This window comes from Macrobrachium rosenbergii, chromosome 48 (assembly GCF_040412425.1).
Source record: "Macrobrachium rosenbergii isolate ZJJX-2024 chromosome 48, ASM4041242v1, whole genome shotgun sequence".
Taxonomy (NCBI): domain Eukaryota; kingdom Metazoa; phylum Arthropoda; class Malacostraca; order Decapoda; family Palaemonidae; genus Macrobrachium; species Macrobrachium rosenbergii.
The window spans coordinates 12,596,400-12,613,496 of record NC_089788.1 but is presented as its reverse complement, the minus strand read 5'-3'; the positions used below and the strand labels follow the sequence as shown (position 1 = coordinate 12,613,496).

General features: G+C 36.3%; 1 protein-coding gene across 1 annotated transcript in view; it reads right to left on the bottom strand.

Moving 5' to 3' along the window:
* LOC136831267 (uncharacterized) overlaps nt 1-17,097 on the bottom strand; it is a 276,313-nt gene that overhangs the window by 38,515 nt on the left and 220,701 nt on the right. The window contains exon 3 of the mRNA XM_067091364.1: nt 5,370-5,558. Coding sequence (XP_066947465.1) covers nt 5,370-5,556 — 187 coding nt within the window. The 5' untranslated portion in view covers nt 5,557-5,558. The remainder of the gene's footprint in view (nt 1-5,369; nt 5,559-17,097) is intronic.

Here is a 17,097-nt window from a genome sequence, read left to right as displayed (position 1 = left end):
AGATTTTAATATCTGTAAAACTGGTAATCGAAATATCGAATGAAAAGCCGTGACATCATCTATCAAACTTACAATAGGGTGAAAAAGCCTCGTTGTGAAATTTCAGCTGCTTTATTTGGCGAAGGCTTCCAGCCGTCAATTCATTCTAAGTATTGTAGTGGCCGCTATTCAGAGCGAAATAAGGCATCAAACGCTCTACACGTTTTAATGAAATCTTCATTCAAGCAGACCACAGTATGAGACTCTTGACATATTCAGACTTGGAAGGGTTTTATCATGAAAAGACTATTCTATGCGTGCGTTACAGCACGCCCACGATTATACATTACAAGTAAGAGGGCGCGCACATGCACACACAAACATACAAACACACACACACACACACATACACACACATATATATCCAATGCAGCACGAAGGAACGCGTGCTTGAGAATATCACAAAATCCACGCAAGAAGGTGAGTGAAAACCGGTACTTTGAACAAGTACTTTCGTAGTTTACTCTACTTGTTCAGTCCCAATTTTCACTCACCTTCTTACGTAGATTTTGTGATACACACACATATATAATCTGTGTTATGTGTGAGCGTTTGTGAATATGTAAAATAATTTGCAAAATATCTGTTAACTATGGTTAATGCATTGCATATTTAAAAGTATATAATCATACTGATAAATTCATTTGCGCTTGCAATATACAGTATATACCACGAGAGAGAGAGAGAGAGAGAGAGAGAGAGAGAGAGAGAGAGAGAGAGAGAGAGAGAGAGGGACGTTAAACGTCCTCTATTTGATTACCCTTAAAGGATTTACATAACCCTTATCACAGTGAAAAAAGAGGGAGAGAAAGGTCGAGACTGAAAAAAAAAAGAATGAAAATAACGGGAAGAACGTAAAGTATTCCAAACTCGCTTTCTATGGCCAGAGTCAACATTAGACAGACTTCTTTCCATTTCAGAACTTCTAGCTTACCCCTGTGAATCCCTACCTCCTCTCCAACCCCATCCCCCTCCCTTCCATCACCACTACCACCATCCAATCCCACCCCTCCATATCCTATCTAATATTCCTCTCAAAATAATAAATAAATAAATATTCGTAGTACCTCCAATTAAATGCGTCGTTAGTCAGATGAGGCAAAGATATCTATTTGATTTTAATCGCATTCTTGGCTCCGTAGTCTCGTCATTCAAATTTGATTGGGATCATTACTACTACTGTCAACAATTGTTACTCTATTAAGCGAGTTAAGATACTCTTCTCTAGCTCATAATGTTTCTAATAGAATAATTTGCTTTATTGTGTGGGATCCGTTTTGTTCTTAATTACATATAAAATCTGATATGCAATATCATTAGTTCAATATATTTCTTTATCATCCCAACGACTTTCCTCTGACTAATTTAAATTCTAAATATAACCACATGGAAAAATTAGCATTTGGACAGAGTAACGACCACTCCTACATACTTTACTACTGTAAACGCCAGCTGCAACCCACAACAGTCAGATAACAGCCAAGAACAAAATTCGCTACTTAGGTTCACTGAAGAACAATGATCTTTTCGGACAATGACCCTAAAGCGCTTTGTCCTTGTCTATATATATATATATATATATATATATATATATATATATATATATATATATATATATATATATATATATATATATATATATATATATATATATATATATATATATATATATATATATATATATATATATATATATATATATATATATATATATATATATGTGTGTGTGTGTGTATGGAGAGAGAGAGAGAGAGAGAGAGAGAGAGAGAGAGAGAGAGAGAGAGAGAGAGAGAGAGAGAGAGAGAGAGAGAGAGATTTTTTGCAGAACAGCATCCGGTGAGAGTGCGATTATACATCACTTAGAACAAAATCCTTCAGGAAATTGCTGTTTTTCCTATGATGCGTACTTCAAACTTCCTGTTTGCACCTTAGGACTAGGATGAGGATGGTAGTAATCCTCTTTACATTAATCTTGGAAAAACTCTGGTTGATTATTGCTGTCAGACTTCCAGTTCCCTCTGGACACTAGCTTCCTTCAACACAAGAAGATGCCAACATTTATCAGCCATCTATAATTATTTTATACCTGAGCGTAAATACAGTAAATCTTGGGCGATGCTGTTTTTAGTTTTCTGTAAAAGAAAAACTACTGAGGTGGCTATTTGTCTGTCCGTCCTCACTTTTTCTGTCCGCCCTCAGATCTTAAAAACTGCTGAGGCTAGAGGGCTGCAAATTGCTATGTTGATCATCCACTCCCCATTCGTCAAATATACCAAATTGCAGCCCTCTAGCCTCATTAGTTTTTATTTTATTTAAGGTTAAAGTTAGCCATAATCGTGCGTCTGGCAACGATATAGGAAAGGCCACCACCGGGCCATGGTTAAAGTTTCAGGGACCGCGACTCATACAGCATTATACCGAGATCACAGAAAGGTAAATCTGTTTTCGGTGGCCTTGATTATGCGCTGTAGCGTCCGTACAGAAAACTCGATTGTGCTGAAGAAACTTCGGCGTATTTTTTACTTGTTAAAGTAGGAAACTGGAAAAACCAGTATTTTTCCTTTCGTTTATTGCTTACAAAATGTAAATTTGGTTTATTTTCTGTTTCAATAACTATTCACGTAGAAAAAGTCTAAGGTATTCAATTAATAAAAAAGAAAGATACAGTATTGCTGGAGAAATTTCATTTCCTCTGCCTTACCCTCTGACAAAGGTATCCATCTCTCTCTCTCTCTCTCTCTCTCTCTCTCTCTCTCTCTCTCTCTCTCTCTCTCTCAGCATATGTCTATATTTTTGTGATCCAATCACAGCCATCTCCACTAGGGAAAGGGGGGAGGGGAGTGGGGGAGGGATGAAACGGAAAGGCCATTTCTGTCACCTGATCTAATATCTGCGGAATTAAGAGAGTCCATCTGGTGAATATACCCGAAATTGGAGTTCCGACTGGGACGCGCACACAAACACACACACACACTTACATTCACACAACTAACACGAACACAAACACACACGCATCATAAAGCCTTCCAAATAAAACACACTGACAAAGTATAATTATACGAAATAAACACCAACGGAATGCACATACCGATGGAGAACATGATCAAAATGAAGTGACTAAACTTACGCACAGCTGTTCAAAGAAAAATACATAAAAAAACAGATTTAAAGCCTCTAGTATAAATAACGACACACGCTCAAATCCATTCACACAAGCTCCAAATATACACAATGAATATACGCACAATATACGTATTCTTTTCACATAAGAACACATTCTGTACACAAAACAAATGCTCTTTTCACACATCTACCTAAACGATTATTAAACGTAATTATTTGTCTCATGGGATCGAAAATTTCAGGTCTCTCTTAAAATCATCTCCTTAATTCAAGTTTTCCATTGGTTAGAAAGTAATGGAGCCACAGAACTATCTCACGCATAAAATGAGATGGTTTTGTGACAAAGAATAACTACAGACATCCAACTGAATATACTTTTCCTTTATGAAGATAAGTACACATTGTTACCCTTTCATTTCTAAGGTTTACATACCGAAGGCATCTTCTATGTACTTTACCTTCATTTTCAGCAAAATATTGTGAAATATAACCCTAAAGTTCACATACAGAGAGAGAGAGAGAGAGAGAGAGAGAGAGAGAGAGAGAGAGAGATGTTACTCAGCTAACAAGGTCTTGTTTACTCTCTACAATATAGCCATACTGACTTAGGCGACTGAATAACCAGGAGCATGTAAAAGTGGAATGAATTTACCGAAGTTGTAAGAGAGAGGGACTCACCTATAATGATGTCAATCTTAGTAGCACAGCTCAGCCTCACAATGAGGGAGACAGAGAGACCTAGACTATTCTACATTCTCCTGGCTCTTTCAAAAGATGCTGAAAAATTGATCTCTAATTCTTGGAACCTAGACGCTTCTAACAGCCAGCAAGCTTACTCGAACCAATTAATACTTGGGAAGAACTCTTCAGTTAATTAGTTTTCTTTTTTTTTTTTTTTACAGGAAAGCTTGACACCGAATAAGTTCGAAGTCATGCAATTAAATGCTGCCTTCGACGTGGCTTTCTAAATAAACTTCATAACATTGGTGGTATAATCTATACACTTGATTTCACTCAAGGCTTCAGAATTGTTGTTTCTGGTGCTTTCAGTTAGCCTTGAACTTTCATGTCTGGTGTTCCACAGGGTAGTCTTCTGGTACTGTTGTTGATTTTAGCCTTTAGTTGTGTCATGATTATTGACGTTAAAAATAAAATAACAGTATGCAGATGATGCTACTCTCGTTATGGTGATTTGTTCTCCACTACTAAAGTACAAAGTGTCACCTAGTCCTGATAAGAAATTTAAAACAGATCAGTCGAAGATGAGTATGAACTTCAACAACAATAAGGCTATTGACATACCGATATTGTGCTGACTCCAGTTCACTGCACATACGTAACACGCACATATGCTCAGAGTATAATTAACAGATATAATGGGCAAAATCAGAAGTATAAAAAGGCATAAAATGAAAGCTTTAAGAAGGGCACACTCATATGAAGGGGATATATCCTGAGTAAAACAGACATATAAAAAATATAGTTACGTGCATAATTAATGAAAGAGGGGGCCGGGAGATAATGGGTATGAGGGGTGAGAAGGAAACCTTCGGTTATGGAATGAAAAGAATCGTTATAGTAAATGAAACATAGAACTGTTCACGCACTCTACCATCACAATCTAGAGTGACGTGGTTCGTACTGATTCCGTTAGCCGTTGAAACAGGATATAAAATTGTGCTAAGTATTGTCAATAAAAATGTACTTTTTCCTTCAGCCTGTTAAAGGGGAACTTCATCCCTGGGATAAAGATATTTCTCTAATTATTACAGAATAAATCATTCCTCAAACAATTTTCTTTTGACGTCTAGGGAAGCTATATTTTCGATACCCTCCTTGATACTGAATTAAAAGTTTCATATTCTCTTTTTATTTTAATAATCTACTTAGATTTTTATCTATTTATTTATTACCTTGTTAATTTATTTTTCTTTGCTAATAACTGATCTCTTCTTTCTATATTTCCTATTATCATCTGTTACTTCTTTCTAATGGACACCATATTCTTTGGAAGTTTAAATTCTAAGTCGATGGACCCTGTGGTGGGCTTGTTCCACATGAAGAGGGTTCATGATAATAATAATAATAATAATAATAATAATAATAATAATAATAATAATAATAATAATAATAATAATAATAATAATTAAAAATACTATAACAGATAGCTCTATCCCAACCAATAAATCACAGCACTTGTAACTAACCTCGACTTAAAGAATGATTGTTGAGCGCCTGATCACCCAACGGTCGTTCCTGAGGGCTCCCTCCTCCACCAGCGGATGTGGAGGCCTTCCTTTGCTCTGATTCTGCTCTGACGAAGAGTATGGCCACGGCGCCTCCGATGATTCCTACCACTATCATCACCACCACACGAGCCAGGACGCTTTCCATTCCTGCATCAGGAGAAAAAGTAAACAAATTATTTGGGCGCATACATAATTTGAAATGCATGACTGTATGCAAATAAAATGCAAATACACAATCGAGGAGAGACGATTTGAAAATGTTCCATTAAAACTCATTATTCTGTTGGATTATGTACCTGGTAAATTTCAGTCTAGGTGAGGGCCACGGGGCTAGCAACCTCACCTAAAATTACTTGTTTAATACTAATGTCTAACACTTTCCAGAGTCACCCCTCTAAGGGGGGAAAAGATTAATATATATATGTATATATATATATATATATATATATATATATAAAATATATATATATATATATATATATATATATAAAATATATATATATATATATATATATATATATATATATATATATATATATATATATATATATATATATATATATATACACACACACTATGGGCCGATAACCAAAGGACTGATAGGGAAAGAACTGGGGATTTAACAAGGAGGAATTTGTGCGGATCAAGGGTTTGTTAATAACCAGTTAAGTGAGAAGATTAGATTGAAAGCAGGGAAAAAAATGCAACTGATAGAGCGATAATGTGGAGAGTGTTGAGGATGCATGCCATGCATCGTAAGTTGCTGAGGGCAATGAAAAGTTACGATGGAAATGAAGTATGTGTCAGACTTTGACGGGAGAGTGACTGGTTTGGTGCAAAAAATAAGCCTTAGACAAAGGATTAGCAAGATAGGTCATGAATGGAGTGTGGAATGGTTCCAAGTTTGCAGATGATGCAACACTGATCAGGCTAAGGAGAATGAAGAGAAACTGCAGAGGTTAGTAAAGGAATTGGAAACTGCTTGGAAGAAGAGGAAGTTGAGAGTAAATCGAAGCAAATTAAGTTATGAGGGTAAATTTAAACAAGGAAGATGGAGCAATGAATGCTAATATGCAGCACAAGAATGAACACAATAGATTCATAAAGAAATTTGGGAGTGAAAACTCTCGAATAATGGCAAGATGAGAGAAGAGAGAAAATAAGTGCAGCAAAGAAAGTAGCATTATGGCTGTAAACTATTGGGAGAAGCATTGAGTGCCTATGGGAGGGAAGGCTGGATTGTATAGTATGAGGATCGTTGATCCAGCTTTCTTCTACGGTAGTGAAGAGTGGGTTGTGCATGAAAATGAAATAAAAAAAAAGGTGGATTCTATAGAAATGAACTGTTATACACTATATGAGGCATAAGAGGAACTGAAAGGATGAGAAATGCAGAGACATATATTTGTAAAAGGCCTAACCAAGGTAGAGGAATGTATAAGGTGTTACCAGATAGTTCATCATGTGAAGAAAAAGTTAAGTATACCTTAGTTTAACCAGACCACTGAGCTGATTAACAGCTCTCCTAGGGCTGGCCGAAAGGATTAGACTTATTTTACGTGGCTAACAACCAATTGGTTACCTAGCAACGGGACCTACAGCTTATTGTGGAATCCGAACCACATTATACCGAGAAATGAATTTCTATCATCAGAAATAAATTCCTCTAATTCTTCATTGGCCGGCAGGACACTCGAACTCGGGCCCTGCAGAATGCTAGCCGAGAGCGGTACCGACCAGTCCAACGAAGAATCTAGTCATGTGAAGAGAATGGATGATGACAGGATGGCGAAAAGAGTATACAATTACGAAGTGTAGAGACACAGGAGGAGGGGAAGAAATATAAAGGGGGGGGGGGGCCTCAGCCTCCGTGAAAAAACAGAGTATATGTAAGAGGTGAAAGGTGCAGTGTGTGTTGAGGGGTTCAGCGTGCTGCCGATGAACCCGGAGTTGAGTGAATGAAATGGCTAAAGCACAGGACAATTCATCAGTGACTTGGCGGCTTGAGTGTAAATTGTCTTTCTATTGTCGAGAGCCACAAAGGTTAGTGAAACTGTTTAACGCTGAGACAAATACATGTACAAACAAGTTACACACACACACACATATATCTCGTATATATATAAATATATATATATATATATATATATATATATATATATGTATCTATATAGCTATATATATACACACAAATATTAAGCCACAAGTATCATTTAATGCGTGAATAAGTAACAAAAATGCATTTATACTTATAGACAGACAGACATATATATATATATATATATATATATATATATATATATATATATATATATATATATATATATATATATATATTATATATATATATATATATATATATATATATATATATATATATATATATATATATATATATATATATATATGCATACATATGAAACTATAATTTTCAGCTTCAAGGAGACGCTGCAACGAGGGGACACGAGGCACTATAAAGACAATGCCTCCACCGGGCCTTTTCAAGAGCTTTTATTAACTGTGCTACAAAGATATAACAAAGCGAAGGTTAAAAAAGACTGAGAATAATCAAAGCAAAAAAAAAAAAAAAAAACAAGCAAACAAACAAGCGAACTGCTCAAGTCACACATTTTAATAAGCGTCAGAAATGAAGAGGCCCTCCTCAAATTTGTACTGTCGTTGGACAATATGTTAAAAACAAAGAGTCTCTCCCAGGTAAAAGTTCTTGTAAAGGGTCCGTGGAAGCCGGAAGGGTAGAACAACGTTTAGTCTCCCATTTTCCACTGGAATGAACGCGAATGTGTGTGTGTGTGTGTGTAGTTATATACATGTGTGCGTCTGTATATATATGTAAACATATATAGCAACATTACATATATAATATATATATATATTATTATATATATATATATATATATATATATATATATATATATATATATATATATATATATATATAAATAAGTCAGTATGTTGCCCTTGTTGATTTAATGAATTACTTTAACTGTATTTCTGTACATTTTATATTAAGCCACTTGGACCGTATTTCTTAAGGACTTTATTTTTCCTCTCACCAGCCCATTTGTCTGTGAACAAGCTATTACAGCCTTGTGTTTTTTTCAAGACACGTCACCTTAGCCACCCCGTCCCCCACCTTCGGGAGTTTTCGTCTGGTCCCGTTAAAGACTGTCGAGAAATCTGTTTTCTGAGCCACTGATAGAGGTTGATGAGGTTGCTCGTTGATTTACCTGTTGCTGCCAGAGCATACTGCCTTTAATTCTGGACTTCCTGCATTTGTGGATTGCATTTCCTGGTGGATTACTGCAAGTCCTGTGGGTTAAGCCATCCTTCCGTGTGTTTGGAGTTTACGCCTCATCCATCTTCGCCTCTGGCTCGGAACTTCGCCAGAGGGTACTCTCTAATATCTGGCAAGGTGGATTATATCTGCTGTAGTCATCGGTTAGACGAGGAAGGTTTTATTTTATATATATGGCGCTATACTGCCTGATGGCCCTTAGCTTTTTCCGACCTGCCTGGGATAATTACATGTGACATTGCAAGAACTGTCTAACGTCTTGAGGAGATCTAATCATATTATGAAAGTCCTTGTGATTAATTTAGGGTGTAATATGTTGGGTTATTCTGTGCTTTTCGTTCCTCTCCTGCTTTCTGGGCCCCTTTTTCAATATAAGTCTTGAATAGTCTTGCACATTAAGTGATTGTGTTTGGCGTATGATTCCACCCATTGTGGACTTCATCGCTGGTAAGCGAATAATGAAAGTGATATTGACAGTATAAAGTGTGTAGTGGTCAAAGCAGGCCATTACAATATATATATATATATATATATATATATATATATATATATATATATATATATATATATCTTCCCAAATTAAAGCATGATTTGGTCTCTGGCCATTAGGTTGTTCAGTCATGTTGACAAAATGAATGAATGATGAAAGGGTTTTTTTCAAATGTGTTAAGGGGTAGAAGAGGAAGATTTAGACAAAGCAGGATAAATGCAGAGAAAGGGTTATTGGAAAGACTGGATCTTAATATCCCGTAAGGGCAACAGGACATGCAACGGAATATTTAATACTGCAATGTGTGTACAGGGTCTGACGTGCTGCTGATGAGCCTAGTGTGTGGTTGTAAGTTGGGGGTCTAATGTTGTAGGCGCTTATGCACAGAACGTTCATTTCAGCAGATAATGCGTGGTGTCTCCTATGTTAGAACAGAACACAACAGAATAAAGAATTAAGACCAAAGGCCAAGCGCTCGGACCTATGAGGTCACTCAGCGCTGAAAGGGAAATTTAGAGTAAAAAGGTTTTAAAGGTGTAACAGGAGGAAAAACCTCACAATTGCTATATGAATCAATTGGAAAGTAAGACGGAACAGAGAGAATATGAACGGAGGTACAGTAAAATGAATGAAAGGGATTGCATCTAAGGACCGAAGGGACGCTGCAAAGGACCTCAAGCAATGCCTACAGTGCATCGCATGAGGTAAACTGACGGAGTGTTCTATGTTAACCTCCTTGTTGGGGGAAAGACACAAATAAACTAGCACACACATAGAGACACGTGAATGCGAAGTCTCTGACGCGTAGCATCAAAGCATACGAGCGAGGGACAAAGCTTTCCAACAAAGGGGAAACAGTAAAGGGGAAAACGACGGGGGGAAAAGAGGGCGCCCTAATTTGGAAGTCCACTGACACCCTCGACTGTTGACTTCTGGGGAGAGACAAAGACCTACAGGAGGCGCGAAGAAATGGGATGGACAAAGGCCTCCACTTTATGCCTCCCTTCCCTTCAGTCCTTCTGTGAGTCATTCCCCGGATGGCGCCTTTCAAGGGAGCCACTCAAATCTCTCTCTCTCTCTCTCTCTCTTAACACACATACACACACACAGAAAGGACTTGAATCCGTTTCAATAAGTGTATATTCTTCTTCTCCTCTCGACCTACGCAGTGAATTGTGTAGCTGGTGGTTACTCGAATTGTGGCGGATCGCAGCTAAGGTAAAAAAAAAATATAAAATGAAAAAAAGCATGGGGCTAGCAACCTCATTCCAAAAGAATTGCTGGTAACCTGAAGGCTAATACCCTATGCAACCACCTCCTCTGCGGTTGTATATATACGCACGCACACACATAATATATATATATATATATATATATATATACATATATATATATATATATATATATATATACATATATATATACTTAAGTGCATATGTATACTACTGAAAAATGGCCATACCAAGTATTTAACAACTATTATTATCTATAATTTTATATATGAGTATTTTCTCTCTCACATACCATATATATATATATATATATATATATATATATATATATATATATATATATATATATATGTGTGTGTGTGTGTGTGTGTGTGTATTTACTTGTGAATGCGTATTATACGTGTGTGTATATATATATATATATATATATATATATATATATATATATATACATATATACAGGTATGTGTGTTCATTTCCGTAAATATCTATATGCAATACGTTCACAGATATACACAGGCACTCCAAAGAGTTAAATGCAATGAAAAAAATACTAATAGTCTGCAACTGTTAGCGAGGAAAAATAAGCGATAGAGACATCGAGTGCAATTAGCTTTCACCAAGTATCCTTTTGTCTGAAAGTCTGTTTCACATAAAGTTGTTTACATGCACAGTATAAACATTTAGCATTGCTACTGAAGATTATATTTATATGTATAAACAAAAATTTGAAGCATCACATATCCACAGTGTCTTGTACTTAAGTGTAGCGATAAACGACAATAAGAAAAATGCCAGAATTCAGGTTCCTCATTTTGAAAAAATCCCATAACAATTAGATCTTTGCAAGTTTTTTCCATATATAAAATATATAAAAATAATTCTATCAGAGCTCGTCCCTCAGAAAATTACAGGTAAATTTTGCATAACTTTCCTTACGCGGAAAAATACATAAAAAAATAATCTTTCATCACTTCTTCCTTATATATATTATATATATACACATACACGTAAGTATATATATTATATATATATATATACATATACATACATATATATATATATATATATATATATATATATATATATATATATATATATATATATATATATATATATATGTGAGACAATAGGCTGTGAAAATTTGTATTTTATATATATATATATATATATATATATATATATATATATATATATATATATATATATATATATATATATATATATATATATATATATGATAAAATGTTCACAGCCCTATTGTCTCATAGCGTATCGGGCGCAAGTGTTACAAAACAGGAAATAACTGCTCACGTGACCTCCTACTTTCGATTTTTTGACATGAACAACGGTGTAACCTCACTGATACCGCAGTCCGGCAAAAGTACCTGGTGGGAGGAACGGGGTGGGGGGAAGGAAGGGAAGTGAGGAGGGGGAGGGGAGGGGAGGGAGGGATGGGTAAGGGGGGGAGGTGACGAACCGTTGCGTAGCGTTGACAGTTTTCCTTCTGTCACCAGTTAACCTAGTTTTCCTTTCCCAGAATCGCCCCGACTGAATGGCCGAAACGACCTTATTTTTGTAGATTTGGCGGAAAATGAAAGTAAAGTTTAAAAAGTGGCTACTGGTTTTAATTTTCAAATTTCTCTTATTCTGTTTGCACTGACGGACATAGTGAGTATTTCTCTTATTCTGTTTGCACTGAGAGACATCAAGAGTAATCGTGAGTATTTCTTTTATTCTGTTTACATTGGGGGACATCTTGAGTATTTCTCTCATTTTTTTTTTTTGCATTGAGGGACGTCATGAGTATTTTTCTTATTCTGTTTGCATTTAGGGACATCGTATGTAATTTTTTTTGCATTGAGGGACATCATGAGTATTTCTCATATTCTGTTTGCACTGAGGGACATCGTGAGTATTTCTCTTGTTCTGTTTGCATTGAGGGACATCGTGAGTATTTCTCTTGCTCTGTTTGCACTGAGGGACATCGTGAGTATTTCTCTTGTTCTGTTTGCATTGAGGGACATCGTGTGTATTTCTCTTGTTCTGTTTGCATTGAGGGACATCGTGAGTATTTCTCTTGCTCTGTTTGCACTGAGGGACATCGTGAGTATTTCTCTTGTTCTGTTTGCATTGAGGGACATCGTGTGTATTTCTCTTGTTCTGTTTGCATTGAGGGACATCGTAAGTATTTCTCTTGTTCTGTTTGCACTGAGGGACATCGTATTTCCCTTGTTCTGTTTGAACAGAGGGACATCGTGAGTATTTCTCTTGTTCTGTTTGAACAGAGGGACATCGTGAGTATTTCTCTTGTTCTGTTTGCATTGAGGGACATCGTGAGTATTTCTCTTGTTCTGTTTGCACTGAGGGACATCGTGAGTATTTCTCTTGTTCTGTTTGCATTGAGGGACATCGTGAGTATTTCTCTTGTTCTGTTTGCACTGAGGGACATCGTGAGTATTTCTCTTGTTCTGTTTGCACTGAGGGACATCGTAAGTATTTCTCTTATTCTGTTAGCATTGAGGGACATTGTGAGTATTTCTCTTATTCTGTTAGCATTGAGAGACATTGTGAGTATTTCTCTTATTCTGTTAGCATTGAGGGACATCGTGAATATTTCTCTTATTCTGTTTACACAGAGGGACATCGTAAGTATTTCTCTTATTCTGTTAGTACTGTGGGACATCGTTAATATTTCTCTTGCTCTGTTAGCATTGAGGGACATCGTGAGTAATATGAATCTTGATTTGAATATCTGTTAGATGTAATTTTTCGGAAATGCTGTAATCAGGCGATTGATGGAAGTATTACGAAACTGAACATTTGAAATTTTGCGGTCGCCAGACGTACTATAGGAAGTAGTGAAAAATATTTGAGTTGTCAAAGGGAATTTGAAAATCGAAGTGGATAAAAAGCATTTCTAGGTAGTGAAGATTTACCGTTTCCTAAGTTCTTCCAGTCTCCCAGCATTCGTCTTGGTCTCGCAAATTCAGATGTAGATATAAATGTATGTATATATATGTAAATGTATATGTGTATATATATAAATACACAGTATATTAATTTCTGTTTCTCTTTTCTCGTGATCATTTCCTGTTTATATTTCATATCACGTTTTAATCACTGTGATAGATGATATATATATATATATATATATATATATATATATATATATATATATATATATATATATATATATATAATCCCTGTAACTCTTTCTAACCTTTATACGGAGTGGCTCCAAAGTCCTGCGCATCTGGAGTTTCCCCTGATTGTGACACAGTACAGTTGTGTGACTGCCAGGTACACACCTCAGTCTTTAGGCATCATAAGAACTGTAGGATCGAACTGGAATCGAACCCTGTCCTTAAGGAAATGGTATTCCAAGATGAATTTTGCCGAAACTTAAATGAACATGAGTGAGAATGTCCGTAACAGATATTAATGGAATGAGCTTGTTATGAAGATGTACACAACTTATTTAACAGAAAACCATAAAAATGCTTATCTGGCAACTCACATTCAAACAAAGACTAATTGGCAAACTATTCTTATATGAGATCTTGGAGATATTTAACTACTGATAAAATTACAATTAACTAGAAATTTCCATCACCTCATGGTAGACAGTTATTCAACAGCCTTGTTTCTTAACTGCTTCCAGATTTCGATTTCACACCAGGTCGTCTAATCAGCTCGTTGCTGACCTCCAAACGAGGTAGAAGACATAAGGAGAACGAAAGGAAAACGATGGTAAGGGAGAGAGAAGAGGAACTGGTTTTTCCTCACTTCTCCTCTTTGCTCTTTCCGCTGCTTATACGATCTGTGCTCATGACTTGGAAAGTATAAGGGTGCAATGAAACGATGCGGTCTTTCTGCTTAAAGAGAGAGAGAGAGAGAGAGAGAGAGAGAGAGAGAGAGAGAATATTTTCGAAGGCCTCGTTAAAACTAAATTAGCTATGTTTATGAATAAACAGACAATATAGACAGAAATGCACTTGATATTCGTGTTTCCGTTGGGGCAATTCTCATCCGAGATATACATATCGAAGAATGTCAAGATAAAGATACTTTACTTTATAATACGTCACCCAAATCGAAAATATGATTGTGGCTCGTCAAACGTAGCTTCCTCTTCCTTTATGACGTATACTTTAAAATGACATTGGCATTTTTCAAAGACAAGTAGATGCAGCTTTCAACGTCTGATTGGAATTATATATATATATATATATATATATATATATATATATATATATATATATATATATATATATATATATATATATATATATCATATATACATATATATACAATATATAAATAAATATATATACATATATATATATATATATATATATATATATATATATATATATATATATATATATATATATATATATATATATATATATATATATATATATATACATACATATATACACACACAGGGGAAGCAGTAAGAGTAGTATAAAGCAGTCAATGTTTTCGCCTCTTGATAGGAGGAAGGATAACTGAGTCAGGAAAACGATTCAGAATCCACGTTAATTAGTGCGTGAAAATGCACACAACAAGGCGTCATGGCGCGTGCTAAGCTTTTGAAAGGCCACGCTAGCGATCAAAGACAACTTTTAAAAGCATTACGATGTCGAAATTCCTTTTGGAAGTTCAGAACCTTTATCCGTGACTGAAATGGAGCCTACCCAGCCGTACATACGCTGACTGCTATTTGCCGGAGAGAGAGAGAGAGAGAGAGAGAGAGAGAGTAAATAAATACATGGAAAAGAATTACACGAATAGAGAGAGAGTGAGAGAGAAAGAGAGAGAGAGAGAGAATACAAACATGGAAAACATTACGCGAATAGACAGAGAGAGAGAGAGAGAGAGAGAGAGAGAGAGAGAGAGAGAGAGAGAGAATAAATAAATACATGAAGAGAGAGAGAGAGAGAGAGAGAGAGAGAGAGAGAGAGAGAGAGAGAGAGAGAGAGAGCATAAATAAATACATGAAGAGAGAGAGAGAGAGAGAGAGAGAGAGAGAGAGAGAGAGAGAGAGAGAGAGAGAGAGAGAGAGAGAGAGAGAGAGTAAATAAATACATGGAAAAGAATTACACGAATAGAAAGAGAGAGAGAGAAAGTGAGAGAGAGAGAGAGAATACAAACATGGAAAAACATTACGCGAATAGAGAGAGAGAGAGAGAGAGAGAGAGAGAGAGAGAGAGAGAGAGAGAGAGAGAGAGAGAATAAATACATGAAAAAGCATTACACGAATAAGGAGAGAGAGAGAGAGAGAGAGAGAGAGAGAGAGAGAGAGAGAGAGAATAAATACATGAAAAAGCATTACACGAATAAGGAGAGAGAGAGAGAGAGAGAGAATAAATACATGAAAAAGCATTACACGAATAAAGAGAGAGAGAGAGAGAGAGAGAAGAGTAAACAGTATTTTCCTTACCCTCATTTTCACTTTGACAATTCGTCCACATTTGAATCTCATGAAAGGGAATGCATAAAAAGAATAAAATCTGCAAGTGCGGAGAAATAACGAGATCTATTCTTGTCTTTTTACTGAAAATGCGTCGAAAAATAGAGGTAACGGAGACAAACAAACAGAAAATACGAATGTGAAAAATATAAAGGAATAGTATATGCCACCATAAGCGACGTCTTTTCTACGCCGAGGTTACAATGAGACATACAATTATTCTTCACAGTAATATGCACTAATATAAAATCAATGGCAATATTATGTAGCTTCTTGTGAGGCATTCACTCGTCCGAAAATCAATCTATATAATTATGGAAAAAGTGGATTTTACGTCGACAAATACCTAACTGTTCTCCGACATTCACCGACAGTTACCTTCAGGAGTTGGCAACAGTGAATGTTTCCATAGCGTTTCATCACAATATTTTGCTGACAATGGAACTAAAAATTTAATATAAACTGGGATGAAAACGTTACTGCTCCTACCTTCGTTGCGTGAGGAATTGGAGAGGAGGAAGAAATACGATAATACTAAGGAAAAAGGGAAGACGCACCAGCAGATGAAGAAGAAGTCTTACAAAGCAAAGGCTCCGTTAACCTTTAATATTAGCGGATAAAGAGCCGTCGACGGTTGAGGAGGGAAATATGTGCTCATATCGCGGATGACTTCTGATATTTCATCTCTGGGCCAATCTCACCGAGGAGGAAGAAGCCGCGGGATGAAGGAAAGGAAGAAGATGGAGAGGGAGAAGGAAGAGAAACTGGTTATTCCTCACTTCTCCTCTTTGCTCTTTCCGCTGCTTATACGATCTCTGCGCCCATGACGTTCGGGACTCCGACCGGCCAAGGAAGAATTAGAGGAATTTATTTCTGGTTAAGTGTACCTTAGTTTAACCAGACCACTGAGCTGATTAACAGCTCTCCTAGAGAGGGCTGGCCCGAAGGATTAGATTTATTTGACGTGGCTAAGAACCAATTGGTTACCCAGCAACGGGACCTACAGCTTATTGTAGAATCCGAACCACATTATAGCGAGAAATGAATTTCTATCACCAGAAACAAATTCCCCTTATTCTTCATTGGACGGTCGGAGATTGATAGAAATTCATTTCTCGGTATAATGTGGTTCGGATTCCACAATAAGCTGTAGGCCCCGTTGCTAGGTA